At 49.3% G+C, this 15,435-nt stretch overlaps 1 protein-coding gene across 1 annotated transcript in view; it reads left to right on the plus strand.

Moving 5' to 3' along the window:
• The window catches only part of Coro2b (coronin 2B), a 113,769-nt gene extending 104,460 nt beyond the window's left edge, over window positions 1–9,309 (plus strand). The window contains exons 9-12 of the mRNA XM_076925329.1: window positions 1,005–1,117; window positions 1,402–1,492; window positions 1,662–1,798; window positions 7,451–9,309. Coding sequence (XP_076781444.1) covers window positions 1,005–1,117; window positions 1,402–1,492; window positions 1,662–1,798; window positions 7,451–7,582 — 473 coding nt within the window. The 3' untranslated portion in view covers window positions 7,583–9,309. The remainder of the gene's footprint in view (window positions 1–1,004; window positions 1,118–1,401; window positions 1,493–1,661; window positions 1,799–7,450) is intronic.
• The last annotated feature ends 6,126 nt before the right edge of the window (window positions 9,310–15,435 follow it).

Raw genomic sequence — 15,435 nt, forward strand, 5'->3', positions numbered from 1 at the left:
GACTCACTCCACAGTGGGGCTCACATAGTAGGAGGAAGTTCAGTGGTTCTGAAGCCAGGACTATAGCCCCAGCTGGAGTACTGGCCAGGCCCAGTAGGGCAGGCAGGAGCTCCACCATTTTCCTGGGATCCCAGCACCCAGAGAGGGGAACCGAAGACTGAGAGGCAGTGTGAAGGTGGCCCAGGGGCTATGTAGTGAGACCCTGTCTTGATAAAGAGGGGGAGAGAGGGGAAGGGAGGAGAGGTAGGTAGAAGGGAAAGTATTCTAGAATTTCTCTTTGGAAGAGCAGCTTCCATCCCGGTCAGAAAGACCTAGAACCCTGACTCAAACACTACAGGAAAGACACATGTGCTGTCTGTGCTTGGCACAGTGCCAAGCAGGTGCCAGTCATCTATGTGCTTAACTCTCCCATGATGTTACCCCAACAAACCAAAAGTTCAGAGTTAGTGACTCACCCAAGAACTCCTGTGTGGAAAAGGGGCAGAGTCCCAATTCAAAGTTTGTGGAAGCCCAGGGGGAGCTCTGGCACCCTGCAAGCTCTGCCTTGGAGCAGCACTCCTATTCAGGAGAGGAGCTGCTCCGGACAGTTTGGCCAGTGAAGCACAGAGAGCACACACAAGTACTGCTGTGTCAAGAAGATCAACAACAAGCTGTCTCTTGGGCTGTGTTGAAACCTCTGGAGTGGGGAGTGGCTTTGCCCTTTCTGTTCTCTGCAGGCTGAGACAAAGAGGCTTAGGGAAGACAGTTCATTCCAGAAGGTGCTAGGCCCTGCAGCCTTGTATAACTTGGTATCTTGAGTTTGAGGCCAGCCTGTGATACATGACTTTAACCTTTCCTACTCCCACCCCCAACATGACTGTCTTGAGTCAGGGACCAACCCAAGACATTGTGACCATCCTCTGTCCTCTGGATGGGTCTTTGCACCCAACTGCAGCCAGCCTGAGAACATCAGACCATGAGTAGGGACAGAGAGATCCTCATAAAGCCCTGTGTCTCTTCCATAGGTGTCATGCCCAAGCATGGGTTGGATGTGTCTGCCTGCGAGGTCTTCCGCTTCTACAAGCTGGTGACGCTCAAGGGCCTGATTGAACCCATCTCCATGATTGTGCCCCGGAGGGTGAGTGGGCATGGGTTGGGCTGCAAAGGGCCCCGTGTTAAATCTTATTAACCAGAAGCCCAGAAGAACCCAGATGAAGGAGGTGTGGGGGACTAGAATATTCAGGCTCCACCTGAGGTAGAGGGCAGAGGAATGGTTGGTTTGCATGAAAGGGGGCAGGTCTCAGTGGGAGGCCTGGGGAGGACAATGACTTTGAGGTGGAATTGCAGGAATGTGTCTAGCTAGATGGCCAGGGCTCTTCCAGCAATTCCCAGATATCCTTTCTCTTCTTCCTCCCCATGCAGTCAGATTCCTACCAGGAGGACATTTACCCCATGACGCCAGGAACAGAGCCAGCGCTGACCCCAGAGGAGTGGCTGGGAGGCATCAACAGAGGTACCTCTGCAGGCTGTAGGCTTTACCACTCACTAGCTCAGCCAGCTTCTGATGCATGATCCCCTGTCCAGATGTGCCCTCCCTCCCACACAGCCAGCAAGCTCAGTACAGTGACACCTCACTCCACGGTCCAGCTTGGTGGGTGACACTCTCTCTATTGCTTTCCCAGATCCCGTGCTGATATCTCTGAAGGAAGTCTATAAGAAATCTTCAAAAGCGGTATTTAAGGGCCCCATCAGAGAAAAGAAGAGTGTTGTCAACAGCATAGATTTATTAGAAAATGTCCCACCCAGGACAGAGAATGAGGTAAGGCTGCAGGGTGTCCCCCACAACTCAGGAAGGGCCAGGCCTTTATGTTGCTACTGTGAGCTCCAGGCTTGGAAGCCAGCTCTATCCTGGGACATTTTTCTGTCAGTGACCTGTTCTATAAGTAACATGTAGTTGGCTTTCTTTGCCTGACCTCAATGAACACCGAGGCTGGGATGTCAGAGAGATCTGCCCCACTCCAAACCTCAAATTCACTGTCACGGGGGTTGAACATCATCCTCATGGATCCACTGCAAAGTTGTGGGCATTGTAAATCACCAGGAGGATCCAGCCTGGCCTCCTCCTCACAGCTGGCCTTGCCTTCCTGCTTGCTGGTCTGTCACATTTCCTGCCTCAGAGGAAGAGGCGGGCTGTTTACAAAAGGCTCTCTGTACCACCTGGAGCTCATGCTGAGACAGGCAGAGCTGCCCATGCCCTCTGACGTTATCAGCTTTCAGGCTGTGTCCTGAGGCCCATATGCCAACACAGCTCAGCTCAGCTCAGCTGGCAGTTACAGGATGCCTACTGTGTGTCAGGCCCATGGCCTGATGCAGCTGCAAGACTGATTGGTTGTATAAGCCCTTCTGTGTATAAATTCTGGCTCTGCCATTTCCTGGCTGGGACTGAGTTTCCTGACTTGTCCAGCTGTCGTAACACTAGAGAGATGGCACAGAACCCAACAGTCTTCACGGTTCATGCTAAGTGCTCAGAGAGGCTGGTTGTGTCAGCCCTCTACTGCTGTGTAACACATGACCCAGGGCATATTTACTGCATCCCAAGATTAGTTACCTTTCTCATCATTGTGACTAAAATACCTGAAGGAGCAAACAGAGAGAGGTTTTTTTTTTTGGGGGGGGGGCTACAGTTGGAGGGGATACAGTCCACTATGGCAAGGAAATCATGGCAGCACTATGAAGAGGCATCTGGTCACCCCACTCCACAATCAGGAAACAGAGAGTGAACAGAAAGTAAGGCAGGGCTATAAAATTTATAATCTCACCTCCTAGTAACCTGCTTTATCTAGGGAGGCATTACCTCCTAAAGGTTCCTCAACTTTTCTAGATAGCACCCCCAGTTGGAAACCATGTGTTCAAATACATGAGCCTCTGGGGGCCATTCCATACTCAAAGCAAAACAGCTCGCAAAGGCTGATCAGCTGGCGGCATCTCTGGGTGCCTGTGGTTCAAGTCACTTCTAAGCTGCAGCTATGTCAGCTGGGGCCACAGCTAAGGGAGGATCTGCTTGGATATTGAGTCTCATAGGTGCTATCAGGCAGAGGACCTCAGTCCTCACTGTCGGGGCCATAGGGACTTCACTAAGTACTAGCTTTCACCATGTCAGCCAGCTTCCCGAAGCAAGAGAGGCGTCCAAGATGGAAGCCAAAGTAGTTGTGTAAGGTAATCTGGGATGATACATCACCAATGCTGCCATGCCCTGCTTGCCTGACACAAACTGTTAGGTTCAGTTCAGTTCAGTTCAGTGGGGAGGATGACAAGGACCATCCTAGACTAGGCTGTTAGTCCGCAAACATAGACTATTACCATCATTAGTAAAAATAACTGCACTTCACCTCGGGGATCGGCCTTAAAAGAGAACTTGACAGGCAACTTGATCACAGGCATGAGCTGTGTTTATGTGGGCTGGGGATGTGGCTCAGCTAGTAGAATGCTTGTCTAGCATGCCAGAGGACCTGGGTTCGATCCCCAGTACCACATAAACTGGGCATATGGTAGACACCTGGAATCCCAGCACCTTTGAGGTAGAATCCATACTGAGCTAGAGACCTGGGACAGGAGAGAAAGGGATGTGGGGTTATTTGCCACTGTAGAAAGATACTCAGATTTCTAGAATGGATGAAATCTTGTGATAAACCAGATTCTTCTCAAAATAACCGAGGCAGAGGGCAGTGGTAGAAGACTTGGGACAGGAGCAAAGCAGATGGCAGGCACTAGGAAGCTTCTGGGACCACTTCTCCTATTTTTGTTTATATTTAACATAAAAAGTACCCTGCCTTTTGAAGGTGGAAATATGGGTTGCTGAGCAATAGTGAGGGTTAGAACTCTGTCTCAGCCCTGAGGGTGAAGAGGAAGGGCCTGAGGGGATTAAGTGACATCCAGCTACCCAGATGTTCATATGAATTGGAACTAGTAACTTGGAGGAAGCATTCATAGTTCTCTGTGCTGGCAAGACAGAACCCACCATCCACCTATAGCTAAGCCATGGCTCTCCCACCTTGGAAAGAAATACCTCAGACCCTGTGGACTCGGCTTTACCCATAGTTGTAGTCATTCCAAAGGCTTGGAGGCAACCGGTGGGCCAGTGGGGCAAGAAAGGAAAAGAAAGATCTCAGGGCAAGTAGACAGCTCAGAAGCAGGGCATGATGTTGCACGCCTGAAATCTCAGCACTTGTGAAGCTGAGGCAGGATGACTGTCATGAGTCTGAGCTAGCCTGGGCTACATAGTGAATTCCAGGCTATATGGTTGGACAACTCAGTATCTGTACTGAATTATGTACTTAAAATGTGGGACTGCTATGGTCTGTGAATTATACCTCAAAGAGCCATGTCGTGAAGTGGGCATAGTGGTGCAAGCATGTAATACCAGCAGCTGGGAGGCAGAGGCAGAAGGACTGTCACAAATTCAAAGCTAGCCTGGGTTGCAAGTATAATCCTAGCACTCAAGAGGTTTAAGCAGGAATAGATCAAATTCTAGGCTAGCCTGGGCTACATATAATGGGACCCTGTCTCAGCACCCTCACAAATAATAGTATTAATTAATTAATGTTAAAACAGGGAAAGTCAATGGAAGGAGGGGAGTCATAAAAATGATGCATTCTTCAAACCATTGACTTGTTTTTGAAACATAAAATGTATTTGATACTTCAGAAAAGGGAGTTGAAGCTGGATCTCCCTGTACAAACCAGGACAGCCTCAAACTCTCCATCCTCCTGCCTCAGCCAGCACTGGATTACAGGCCTGTGCACTGGTCCCAGTCCATCTGAGGGCTTTGATGGATGCAGGGCCCAGTCACTTCCTTTGCTGATGCATCCCTGGTTGGGGTCTACTGTGACTGTCTCTCTCACATTAATTATTCCTTAACTCCAACGTCTCCGACAGTCATCTTGTTTAGCTTTCTTTTCCACTTGATCTTAGCCAAAAGGATGAGAAGCAGCTTGGTATCTTTGAGGTGAAACCAGACGAAAAATGTCAATCTGAAAGCAAAGTCCCCATTTTACAATGTTTTCTCTAGTTTGTTTTCTGGCCACACTGGGTATTGAATCAAGGGCTTCACAGATGCCCCTAATCTACTTCTGAGACAGGTACAATGAGGTAGAAAACTCATTCTTTATGAGTGTGTGTGTGTGTGTGTGTGTATTATGTGTATGTCTGTGTATATGTATATGTTTGTATATGTGTGTATGTGTATATGTATGTGTGTATACATGTGTGTATGTGTGTATATATATAATGTATATATATTGTGTGTATGTATTTGTGTGTATATATGTATTTGTGTATATACATGTATATATGTGCATATGTATGTATGTATGAGTGTGTATATATGTATATTTGCATGTGTGTGCATTTAGGTTTTTTTTAAGATTTATTTATTTTATGTATATAAGGACATTATTGCCGGGCAGTGGTGGTGCACGCCTTTAATCCCAGCACTTGGGAGGCAAAGGCAGGTGGATTTCTGAGTTCGAGGCCAGCCTGGTTTACAGAGTGAGTTTCAGGACAGCCAGGACTACACAGAGAAACCCTGTCTCGGAAAAGAAAAAAAAATAAAGGACATTATTGTTCTCTTCAGACACACCAGAAGAGAGCATCAGATGCTGTTAACAGATGGTTGTGAGTCACCATGTGGTTGCTGGGAATTGAACTCAGGACCTCTGGAAGAGCAATCAGTGCTCCAGCCCGTGTTGTTTAGTTTTGTGACAAGCTTTCCTACAGTCCTGGCTGGCCTCAAACTCACTATTTAACCAAGGGTAATCTTGAACTTCTCCTCCTTCCCTTGGTTGCTGAGATTACAGGCATGTGACACCGCATTTGTTTTATGTAGCCCTGGGTACCAAATCCAACTCTTTTCGAATGCTAGGCAAGGATTCTACCAAGTGAGCTGTATCCCAACCCCAGGCCTGGGAATTTTGATAGGTGTGGATGGTTGGAAGGCTGCTATAACCATGGTTACATCACCTATACTTGGTTGTTTAAGCATTGCCTTTTGCAAGACTACTCTCTACTTACATTTTTAAAATAGAAATGACAATGCTCTGTCCTCATTGATGTAAACTATATTTAATTAAATTATAAAAGCATACACATGATCAAACGTAGTCATGCCGGCATCTCACAGCACAGTGACTGTGGATATCCCAGCTTGCTTTTTATTGCTGTGGTAAGTTACTATGGCTAATAGTAAGTTGGAGAGGAATGAGTTTATCTGACTTAGACTTCCATATCACAATCCATCACTGAGGGAAGTCGGAGGAGGTGGGTGGTGCAGGACTCAAGGCAGGAACCTGAAGGCAGGAACCAAAGCACAGACCAAGGGAGAGTGTGGCTTGCCAGCTCACTTCCTCATGACTTGCTCACGTGCGAGGGCCCTGCTGGTAGCCTACTTTCCCAATCAGTGTTTTGTTAGTGTACTTCACAGAAGCAATCAGAATCTGGGAGCCCCAGGGAGTCAACTGCATGAAAGTCTGCCAGGGTACCAACTCTTTGCCCGTGTTCGCCAGGACCTGAACCACTGCCTAGACTTTGGCATTTCAGTCACAGTCATGTTTTAAACAAGATTCTAGAACCAGAACAACAGCTCGGTGATAGAGCACTTTGTACACACACACACACACACACACACACACACGTACAGGCTCCTACACACAAACTCATACAAACACATGCATACAAACACACACACACACACAAGGCCAAGTGCCATTCTGTACCCTCAATTTCCTCAAGAAGAGAAGAGAGACTGGCTTCGGGCCGATCCTCCAAAACAGAGCGACGACAACACATACTTATAACTCTGGCACCTGGGAGGAAGAGACAGGAAGATCCTGAGTTCAGGGCCATGCTCAGCTACTTAGTAAGTTTGAGGCCAGCATGAGGCCTTGTCTTTAAAAGTCTTAGAATTCTGTCTAGGATTTTTTTTAAGAGGCAGAAGCAGGAACACCCGGATTTTGAGACATCCTCTGCTACATAGCAAGTTTGAATGTAGCCAACATAAGCTACAAGAAGAAAATGAGGAGGGGGTGGGAGGGGGAGAAAGAAAAGAAGGAAGTGGGGCCAGGAAGATCAGGAGTTTAAAGCCAGCCTCAGACAGGAATGAGCTAGGGTGAGCCTCCATCTCAAACAAAGGCTTTGGTTCAGACCCATAAAGGGGCCAACTTGAGATCCTAAGAACCGGCCTCCCTCAGACAGGCCTGCATGGGTACCATGCTTTATTCTCCCATCAAGGGTAAGTAGGAGTCCTGGAAATAACTGCAGGGAGCACCAGGCTGGCTGTCCCAGGTGGCAGGAGGCCTGGGGAAGGTGAGCAGGCAAGGCAGGTCTGGGTGGGGTGGGGTGGGGTGGCGTGTCTGAGAACCCTGGTCCTCCAAAGTCTTCCTCTCACACTCTCCCTGAACCCCTTGCTGTATCTCAGCTCCTCAGGATGTTCTTCAGGCAGCAAGATGAGATTCAGAGGCTGAAGAAGGAGCTGGCACAGAAAGACATTCGCCTCCTTCAGCTCCAGCTCGAACTGAAAAACCTGCGCAACAACCCCAAGAACTGCTAGCCCCGCCTCGGGCTGCGTTAGCCCCGCCTCGGGCTGCGTTAGCCCCGCCTCGGGCTGTTTTCCAAGCCAATCTCTCCGTTGTTTCTACTGGTCCCTAAACTGCCTCTTATCTGTAGAGCCCAGAGACAGGGCCTGGACTGAAGCTGGGGACCAGCTGGTAGACCCTACCTACCACCTCAAAAACTGGAAGCTGACCTTTGATCTCCTGACTTCATGCTAACACCAGTTCCCCAGCCTCTCCTGGAAAGCCCAACCCTGACTGGCTGACAGGAAGAGTGGGATTACAGCCTGATGTAGAACTTGAATTTGTCCCCTGCAGAGGGGCTGCCAGGACCTATCTACACAGGAACCAGTCGCTCCGACCCCAGCATTACTTCTGAAGCACAGTGAGGGCTAGATTGAGGGTAGAGAGCTCCGCCCACCTCCTGCCTCATTCTGCTTCCAGCTGCCCAGCAAGCTCAAGTCATCTCACCCAATGGTGAGCACCTGGCAGCCGGCCCTTTTCTTTCTGAACTCTGTCCCACCCCTTGTCTTCAGGGAATGAAGAGGACGCTCTCCAAGGCCATAATGACCCTTTGCCTACCCTACGGTTCTCTTCAAAGTTCTTTTACACCCCCTTTACATTTAATTCGTGAAGCAGGCAGGTTAGGGATTAGTGTCCCCACTTCTCAGATGACAGAACTGAGGGCTGCCATCAGGAAGCAACTTACAGTCACCCAGAGGGCCAGCAGCAAACCAAGTACCCTTGGTCTCTAGACCCCACGGCCAGGGCCCTCCCCCACTGTATTGAGATGCCAATCCCTTTGTGGGCTTCCCCAGAATGATACCTGGAAGCCGCTTCCACTGTCTGCCCAACACCGGTAGTGCCAACATGCCACCCTGTCAGGTTGAGGCCCTCACACTCAGTGTCCCTGGACCCTCCTGGCCTGTGCTCCTTGCTCTTACTCCCTGCCAGGAGCTCCATCTGACAGCGAGGCCTCTTCCTGGAAGCTGAGTCAGAGAAAGGGTAGGACAGGCAGAGCAAGATGGCTTCCAGGGTTGCTCTGCCCGTCTCCCTCCACCCCCGACCCTTCCCACTCCCAACCCTGCTATCTCAGCCACTTTCAGCCTTACACACACACAGGATGACCACAGCCACTCCACCCACACAGCACTTTAAAGTTTACCAGTTTTTTTTGACACATACATGACACATAGCGCATCTGCCCTAGTTTACAGGGAAACCAGGAAGTGGCCCCTCTGCGCGCAGCTCTGGGATGCTGCACCTCCTCTGGTCTTCTACAGGCTTGCTTTCTCCTCCCTCTTCCCATTCTCCACCTAACATGGAGCTCAAAAGCACTGGTGTCAGGACAGTCACCGCCATTTAGGCAGAGGAGATGTGGGGATCTCTGTCATCGGCTGGGGTCTGCTATACATAGGACACTCTTTGCCTGCCCTTCCCGTGGCCACCCCTACAAAACTTCCCGACCGCAGAGGCCGTCCTGGGGAGCTGAGGTGAGATTCCCCAGCCCTGGAGCCTCTCCTCTCCAACCACTGATGCTCCCAGCCAGTGTGCTGACGCAAGTTCTCCTGCACCACCATAGCTAGACCGTCTGTCAGCTCTCATCTCCCCCGCCACACTTCTGGAGGTTTCTCTCTCTCCATTGACCTTTGTGGTCTTCTGTGATTATTTATGCTGCCTCCCAAGGATAGAAATGAAATAAAATGTTTTCAAGTTAGCAAGCCAAGGCATGGCCACGTCATTTAGCCACAGGGAGATTCTACATTGGTCACCTCGTTGTCTCTGTGGCCAGCTGCACACTCATAACTCCTCTGTCTTTCTGAAGTGACAGCTACCTCTGTACAGCTGTCCTGCCACATTCTGCTCCTCCGGTACTGTTGACACCCTGGGAACTGCAGTGCTTTGCTGTGGGGGCTGTCCTGTACGCTGTCTACTTGTCAGTGTCCCTGCCTTAACACACCAGATGTCGTGGCAACCACCACCTAGTTTTGACAGACAAAATGCCCCCACATATTATTTAGTGCCTCTGGGGTTATCAGAATCATCCCCAATTCAGAACTATTTTTCTGGGCCTGGTAATGGCTCAGCAGGAAAAGGGACCCACCACCAAACCTGACAACCTGAGTTGTAGAAGGAGAAAACAGACTCTTAACTGTCCTCTGACCTCCATGCATTTGACATGACACTCTTGGACACTGTATACATACATATACACACATAAATATTACAATTTTTTTACTTTAAAAAAAAAAGTTTGATTATGGGTGTGCAGTACCAACAATGGCCAGAAGGTGGTGTCAGGTTCCCTGGAGCTGGAGTTAGAGATGGTTGTGAGACACTATGTGAGTGCTGGGAACTGAACCTGGGTCCTCTGCAAGGACAGCCAGTGCTCTAACCACTGGACCACCTGTCCAGCCCCATATTCCTTTTTTGTTTGTTTGTTTGGTTTGTTTTTTGTTTTTCGAGACAGGGTTTCTCCATATAGCCCAGGCTGTCCTAGAACTCACTCTGTAGACCAGGCTGTCCTCGAACTCAGAAATCTGCCTGCCTCTGCCTCCCAAGTGCTGGGATTAAAGGCATGCGCCACCACCACCCGGCCTTTTTTTTTTTTTTTTTTTTTTTTTTTTTAATTAACTACTTCTTACAGCTATTCAAAGGGTATTTGCTATGGACAAATGTAGTGGCTTACCTATAATTCCATGCTTAAAGGCTAAAACAGGAGGGTTATCAAGAGTTCCAGCCCAGCCTGAGATACACAGTAAGACCCTGTTTCAAAACAGGGAGAGGCACACCAAGGATGTAGCTCAGTTGGTAGGTGCTCACCTAGAATGCATGAAGCCCTGAATCTGATTACAGGCACAACCTAAACCAGGGATGGTAGCACAAATTTGTGATCTTAGCACTTGGGAAGTGGGGCCAGGAAGATCAGAAGTTCAAAGTTAACCTTGGCTACATAGGGAATTCAAGACCAGCCTGGGTTATATAAAGACCATGCCTGAACAGTATCTAGTCCCATGTTGTAGTCTGGGAAAACTAGTGTCTTACCCTGGAATAGCAATCTGCAAGGTACTGGTCCATGCATTTGACTCCCAAGGTTCTATTATTGCACTGGTGGAACAGTGATGTGCCCAAGATCACTGAGCCAGTGTCTTGGGGAAGCCAAAAGATAAGGGTTTTCTGGGTCTAGGGACAGAGGAACTGAGAGGAGCCTGCTTCAGAAGGATGCTGGAGTCTATCATGAGACCAGGAATGGTGGATACCAGTACTCCCTCACCAAGGCAGGCCTGTCTGAGAAGAGGGTTGTCAGTCTACCAAGGGGATGCCACAGGTAACTGAGGGGAGCCAGAGGCGCTAACACAACTTAAGTAGGGAGCATCAGAGGATTATGGGAGAACTGTACACAGAACTCTGGAGCAGGGGGACGGCTTAAATCCCACTGTGACCCCAGTGTGGGAAATCCTGCATGTTGTTCTTCTGCATGAGGCATCATTTCCCTATCTGTACAATAAGGCATGAGAACAATCCCCAGGACCCCTTCCTGGTCAAACTGTCAAACACGAGATTTCCATGATGTCAGCTGCCAGGAGGATGAAAAAAAATCCCCAAGACTGTGCATTGTCTGGCATAAGTGATACAAACCAGCTCCTCAAGGAAAAGGGAAGCAGCTCTGGGCACCCATGAGGCCTGAAGGCAACTCTGCCATGTGTTCAAACACGAGCTTGAACAACCTACTCCTGGAGTTTCTGCTTCTAGATCAAATCTCAAAGCCTAGGTTTTCAGGAATTCTGAATTCATTCAGAGTGTGGTTCATGTGAGCTTCTTCTCATTAGCTGTCAGGGAACACAGAGCTGTCACCTGGCTGAGACTACCCTGCCTAGGCCCAGGAGAGCAGGTAAATGTGTAGACCTGCTGATCTGCCTTCTCCTCTGGCCCACCAGAGACAGGGTTTCTCTGTGTAGCCCTGGCTGTCCTGGAACTCACTCTGTAGACCAGGCTGGCCTCTAACTCAGAAATCTGCCTGCCTCTGCCTCCCAAGTGCTGGGATTAAAGGTGTGCACCACCACTGCCCGGCAGCAGAACTTATAATGGTAAATTACCTAAGGTTAGTAGGTGCTCATTTTTCCAAACTGTGTTTGTTGAACAGTTACCTTCCCATTGGTTACTTATGTGTCCTTAGATTCTTCATATGCTGTGCTGGGGGTGTAGCTCAGCAGGGTGCTTGCTTAGAGTGCTGAAAAGCCTGAGTTCCTTCCCCATCCCTGCATAAATCAGGCATGGTAGCATATGCCTGCAATCTCAGCACATAGGACGTGGAGGTATGAGGTCCAGAAGTTTGAGAATATCTTTGACTATATAGTGAGTTCAAGGCCAGCCTGAGCTACATTGTCTTAAAAAAAAACAAAACCAAAAAACTTGTGCTATGATATCTTTTACTTCTAGTCTTATATGCTGGTCTCTCTACCAGTGCTGACTGAACCCCTCTACACAGCTTTAATTACTTAAAGATGGGGATGGGAGGGAACCCTCCATGGCTCTTTGAACCATCTCTGTTGACATGCTTCCCACCAGATGTTATTCTTGCTTATTCCCCAGGTAAAGATGTCTTGAGCTAAATTTCAGATCCTTCTTTTCTATGAATAAGCCTTTATGTATCTATAGGCAAGGGTACCTCTCCCAGTTCTAACTCCTGTCCTTCTCCTGAAACCTGACTGGATTTCCAACTTACTTTAACACACTCCATGTAGCTGGATAACTAAAAACTGTAAGCTAAGCCTAAGGAACGCCAGTCATATCTATCTATGGTATCCAACCACCAGCAGGACACAGAGCCCTGATCCTGGAGGGGTTTCACTCTGGGGTGGATTCAAGCTGGGGTGGTCATCAGTCTGGGGAGGTTGCTGGCTCCCAAGAGATCTTACAGCCAGTCTCCTGAGATCTCAAGATGGGTTCAGGCATTTTTAGACTCCTAGCTCTGGGCAGGCATCCAAGACTGTCAGCAGACCCATGCAGAACCTGGCTGCTGCTTCACTGTGCGAAATGATTTCATCCTGAAAACAACCCCCAGTCCTGCGTTCCAGCTTGGAAGATGCCATGGCAGGGGCATGCAGCAGTGGCAGACACTTAACCTTGGCCAGGAAGAATTACAAAATCCACCAGGGCCCATAATGCAGAGGGAGGAAAAGTGGTGTGTGTGTGTGTGTGTGTGTGTGTGTGTGTGTGTGTACCCTTGCCCCCTGCTGGATAACAACTGAAGGTCCCAGTTCTGGAGAATGTTTCCCATTTTGAAATAACCTGCAGCTTGCTAATCCAATTCAGTAACAATCACAATGTTAGCCTTATTCCAACCCCTTCTCTGACACCTGGGTCCTTAGTTGGTCACTGTCTGCCAGCACTGTCCCTTTAGGTCATCCATTGACTTCCCAGAGCACTGCCTCCAAGTCGTCCCCCCCCCCCACACACACACGATGCTAACCAATGGGGCCCAAATGAAGGGAAGAAGGGAGCTGAAAATACAAATCTTAGATTTCAAGGTCACAGTGATGACTGACCCAACGATTCAAGGACCAGAAAGAATTTGCTAGAAACTTGAACCTAGCCAGCAGATGGCAGATTACAGCCCTCTACTGTTCTAAACTGGGTGTCTTCTGCCAACTCCCATCCAACCCCTTAAGTAAAAAACATAGACCATCCGGGCCTCCTGGTGAAGCAGGCACTCTATCTAGCCAGGATCTGAACCACCCAGCCATGAGGGCCTCTAGGGGTCTGCAGGCTCCAAGTCCGGGAGGACGGCGTTCTGAGAGCGGCCAGAGGAGGGCGCTCGCCTCGCCCTTCGGCAAATACCGCGGTCTTTGCCAGCGGCGCGCCTGCTTGCTTGGGAGCTGGATGAAAGCTGAGGCTTGCTTCCCGTCCCAGCACGGATCTGACCTGCTCGGTGACCTTGAACAAGGTTCCCACAGGGACAAAGACAAGGAGGGGCTGTTTCTGCATTTCCACGAGGTTTGGGGCAGAGCGGGAAAGAGAAGAGGAGGGCAGAAAGGAGCTGAAGGAGGAGCCAGGGGTCACCGCTCCGCCCAGTCCTGGAGCTGGCTAGCTCTAGCCTCCGCAGTCCCCAGGAAGCTGCTAGTGAAGGAAACAGAAGCTGTCCTCCCCAGCTCTGCCTCCCGCCCCGGAAAACACAAACGTCCAGGGCAGGGCCAGAGGTGAAGGTGGAGTCCGCCAGGGAGGCTGTACTCCTCTCGGGTGAGAAGCGGAGGAAGGGCCTGGAGTGAACTGATACTGGATTCACTGAGACACCAGGTCCAGTTCGGGGGGCTAGTGGCCTGGATAATGGTGAGAGAGCATGCTGAGCTATGGGATTGACCTTGACTGAGGGAGAGAGGGCACAGGGTCACGTAAGGAGAATGTTCAGTAACGGAACTAGAGGTGAGATGATCCCAACTATCATGATAAGGGGGCGCACCATCGAACTTAGCAGAGGCCCCTTGAAATACCCAAGGGAGGAGACAGTCCTAAGAAACTGCAGTTTCTCTGTGCCGTTTAGACCAGATGTAAAATATTTGACCCGTACTGCCCCACCCCACCCCCGGAGAGACAGGGTGCAGAGTTTCTTGGAACCCAAAGGGTCTTTGAACTCAAACGGTAGCTGAAGATGGCTTTGAATTCCTGGTCCTTCTGCTGCTCCTCCAAGTGCTGGGATCTTCGGCGTGAGCCACCACACCTGACTATGTCCTGCTGGAGATCCACTCCCTGGCCTTCATGCTAGACAAGCACCCTACCAACTGAGCTACATCACAGCCCTGCTGGCTACTTGTATCATGGAAAGAACTGTGCTGCCCCTTGGGACTTCCTAGCAGTATAAAGTCCCTTCATACCTTATGTGTCTCCTTCCCTAATATTATCCCCGGTCAGCTTCACAAGATGCCTGAATTTCACAGTTCCCCACAAAATCATTTGGAAAAAAAAAAAATAAATTCTTTTTCTTTGCCTACTAGGTTTTAGATAAATTTTCATTTAAAAAATTATTTAGTCAGATGCTCCTCAAATGTCCCCCTGTACCCTAAACTCTCCTAGGTGCTTCAACAGAGGAATAAGAAGACTCGATTCTCAGTCTCAGAGAGAGTGCTGTGTAGTGTATAATTCATATAGAGATTGCAGTCTGGCATATAACTCAAGTGTGTATGCAGAACATGTATGCAAGGACTAAGATAGTAGGGGTTGAATAAATATGCACAGAAGCAATCACACTGCAGAGGGTGAAGGAAGCCTAATTCTCCCAAAGCAAAAGAAAGGTCTTGGGGAAGCAGCCCATCCAAAGTTACCAGGAAAGATGACAGCTGTCACAGAGTGAGCCTGGAATGGCTGGAGCCAAGAGGAAGGCTGGCAAGCTGCTGAGAAGTTACTCTACAGGCCTCCTAGGGAGGTTTCACTCCAGGCTAACTGGCCAAATAGCTTCCAGGAGTCTCCTGTTCAGCCCTATTGGACAAAGTCATAGAAAGGTTACAGACACATGCCGCTGTGACCAACCTTTACATGGCTTCCTTGGCTCCGTTCCAGTCATCAGGATTGCCCCCTAAGACTTTCACCCACTGAGCCAGGGCTCCCTCCAACCTGGAGGTTTCAATGGTTCCACATGAGCAAATGAGATCAGGAAGACTTTTTATAGTGTGTGCCCTAAGATAGACAGAGGTGAGACGTAAGGAGGTGAGACGTAAGGAGATGAGACGGAAGGAGAGTGTTTCCCAATCAACAGGATTTGGCTGCCTCTTGCCTACAAGACGCTAACAGTGCCAAGAAGAGAGGAATTGTCACGGAAGTGTTCCCAAGAGAATGCCACCATGCCTGCCATCAGGGA

Source organism: Arvicanthis niloticus, chromosome 26, assembly GCF_011762505.2.
Source record: "Arvicanthis niloticus isolate mArvNil1 chromosome 26, mArvNil1.pat.X, whole genome shotgun sequence".
NCBI lineage: Eukaryota > Metazoa > Chordata > Mammalia > Rodentia > Muridae > Arvicanthis > Arvicanthis niloticus.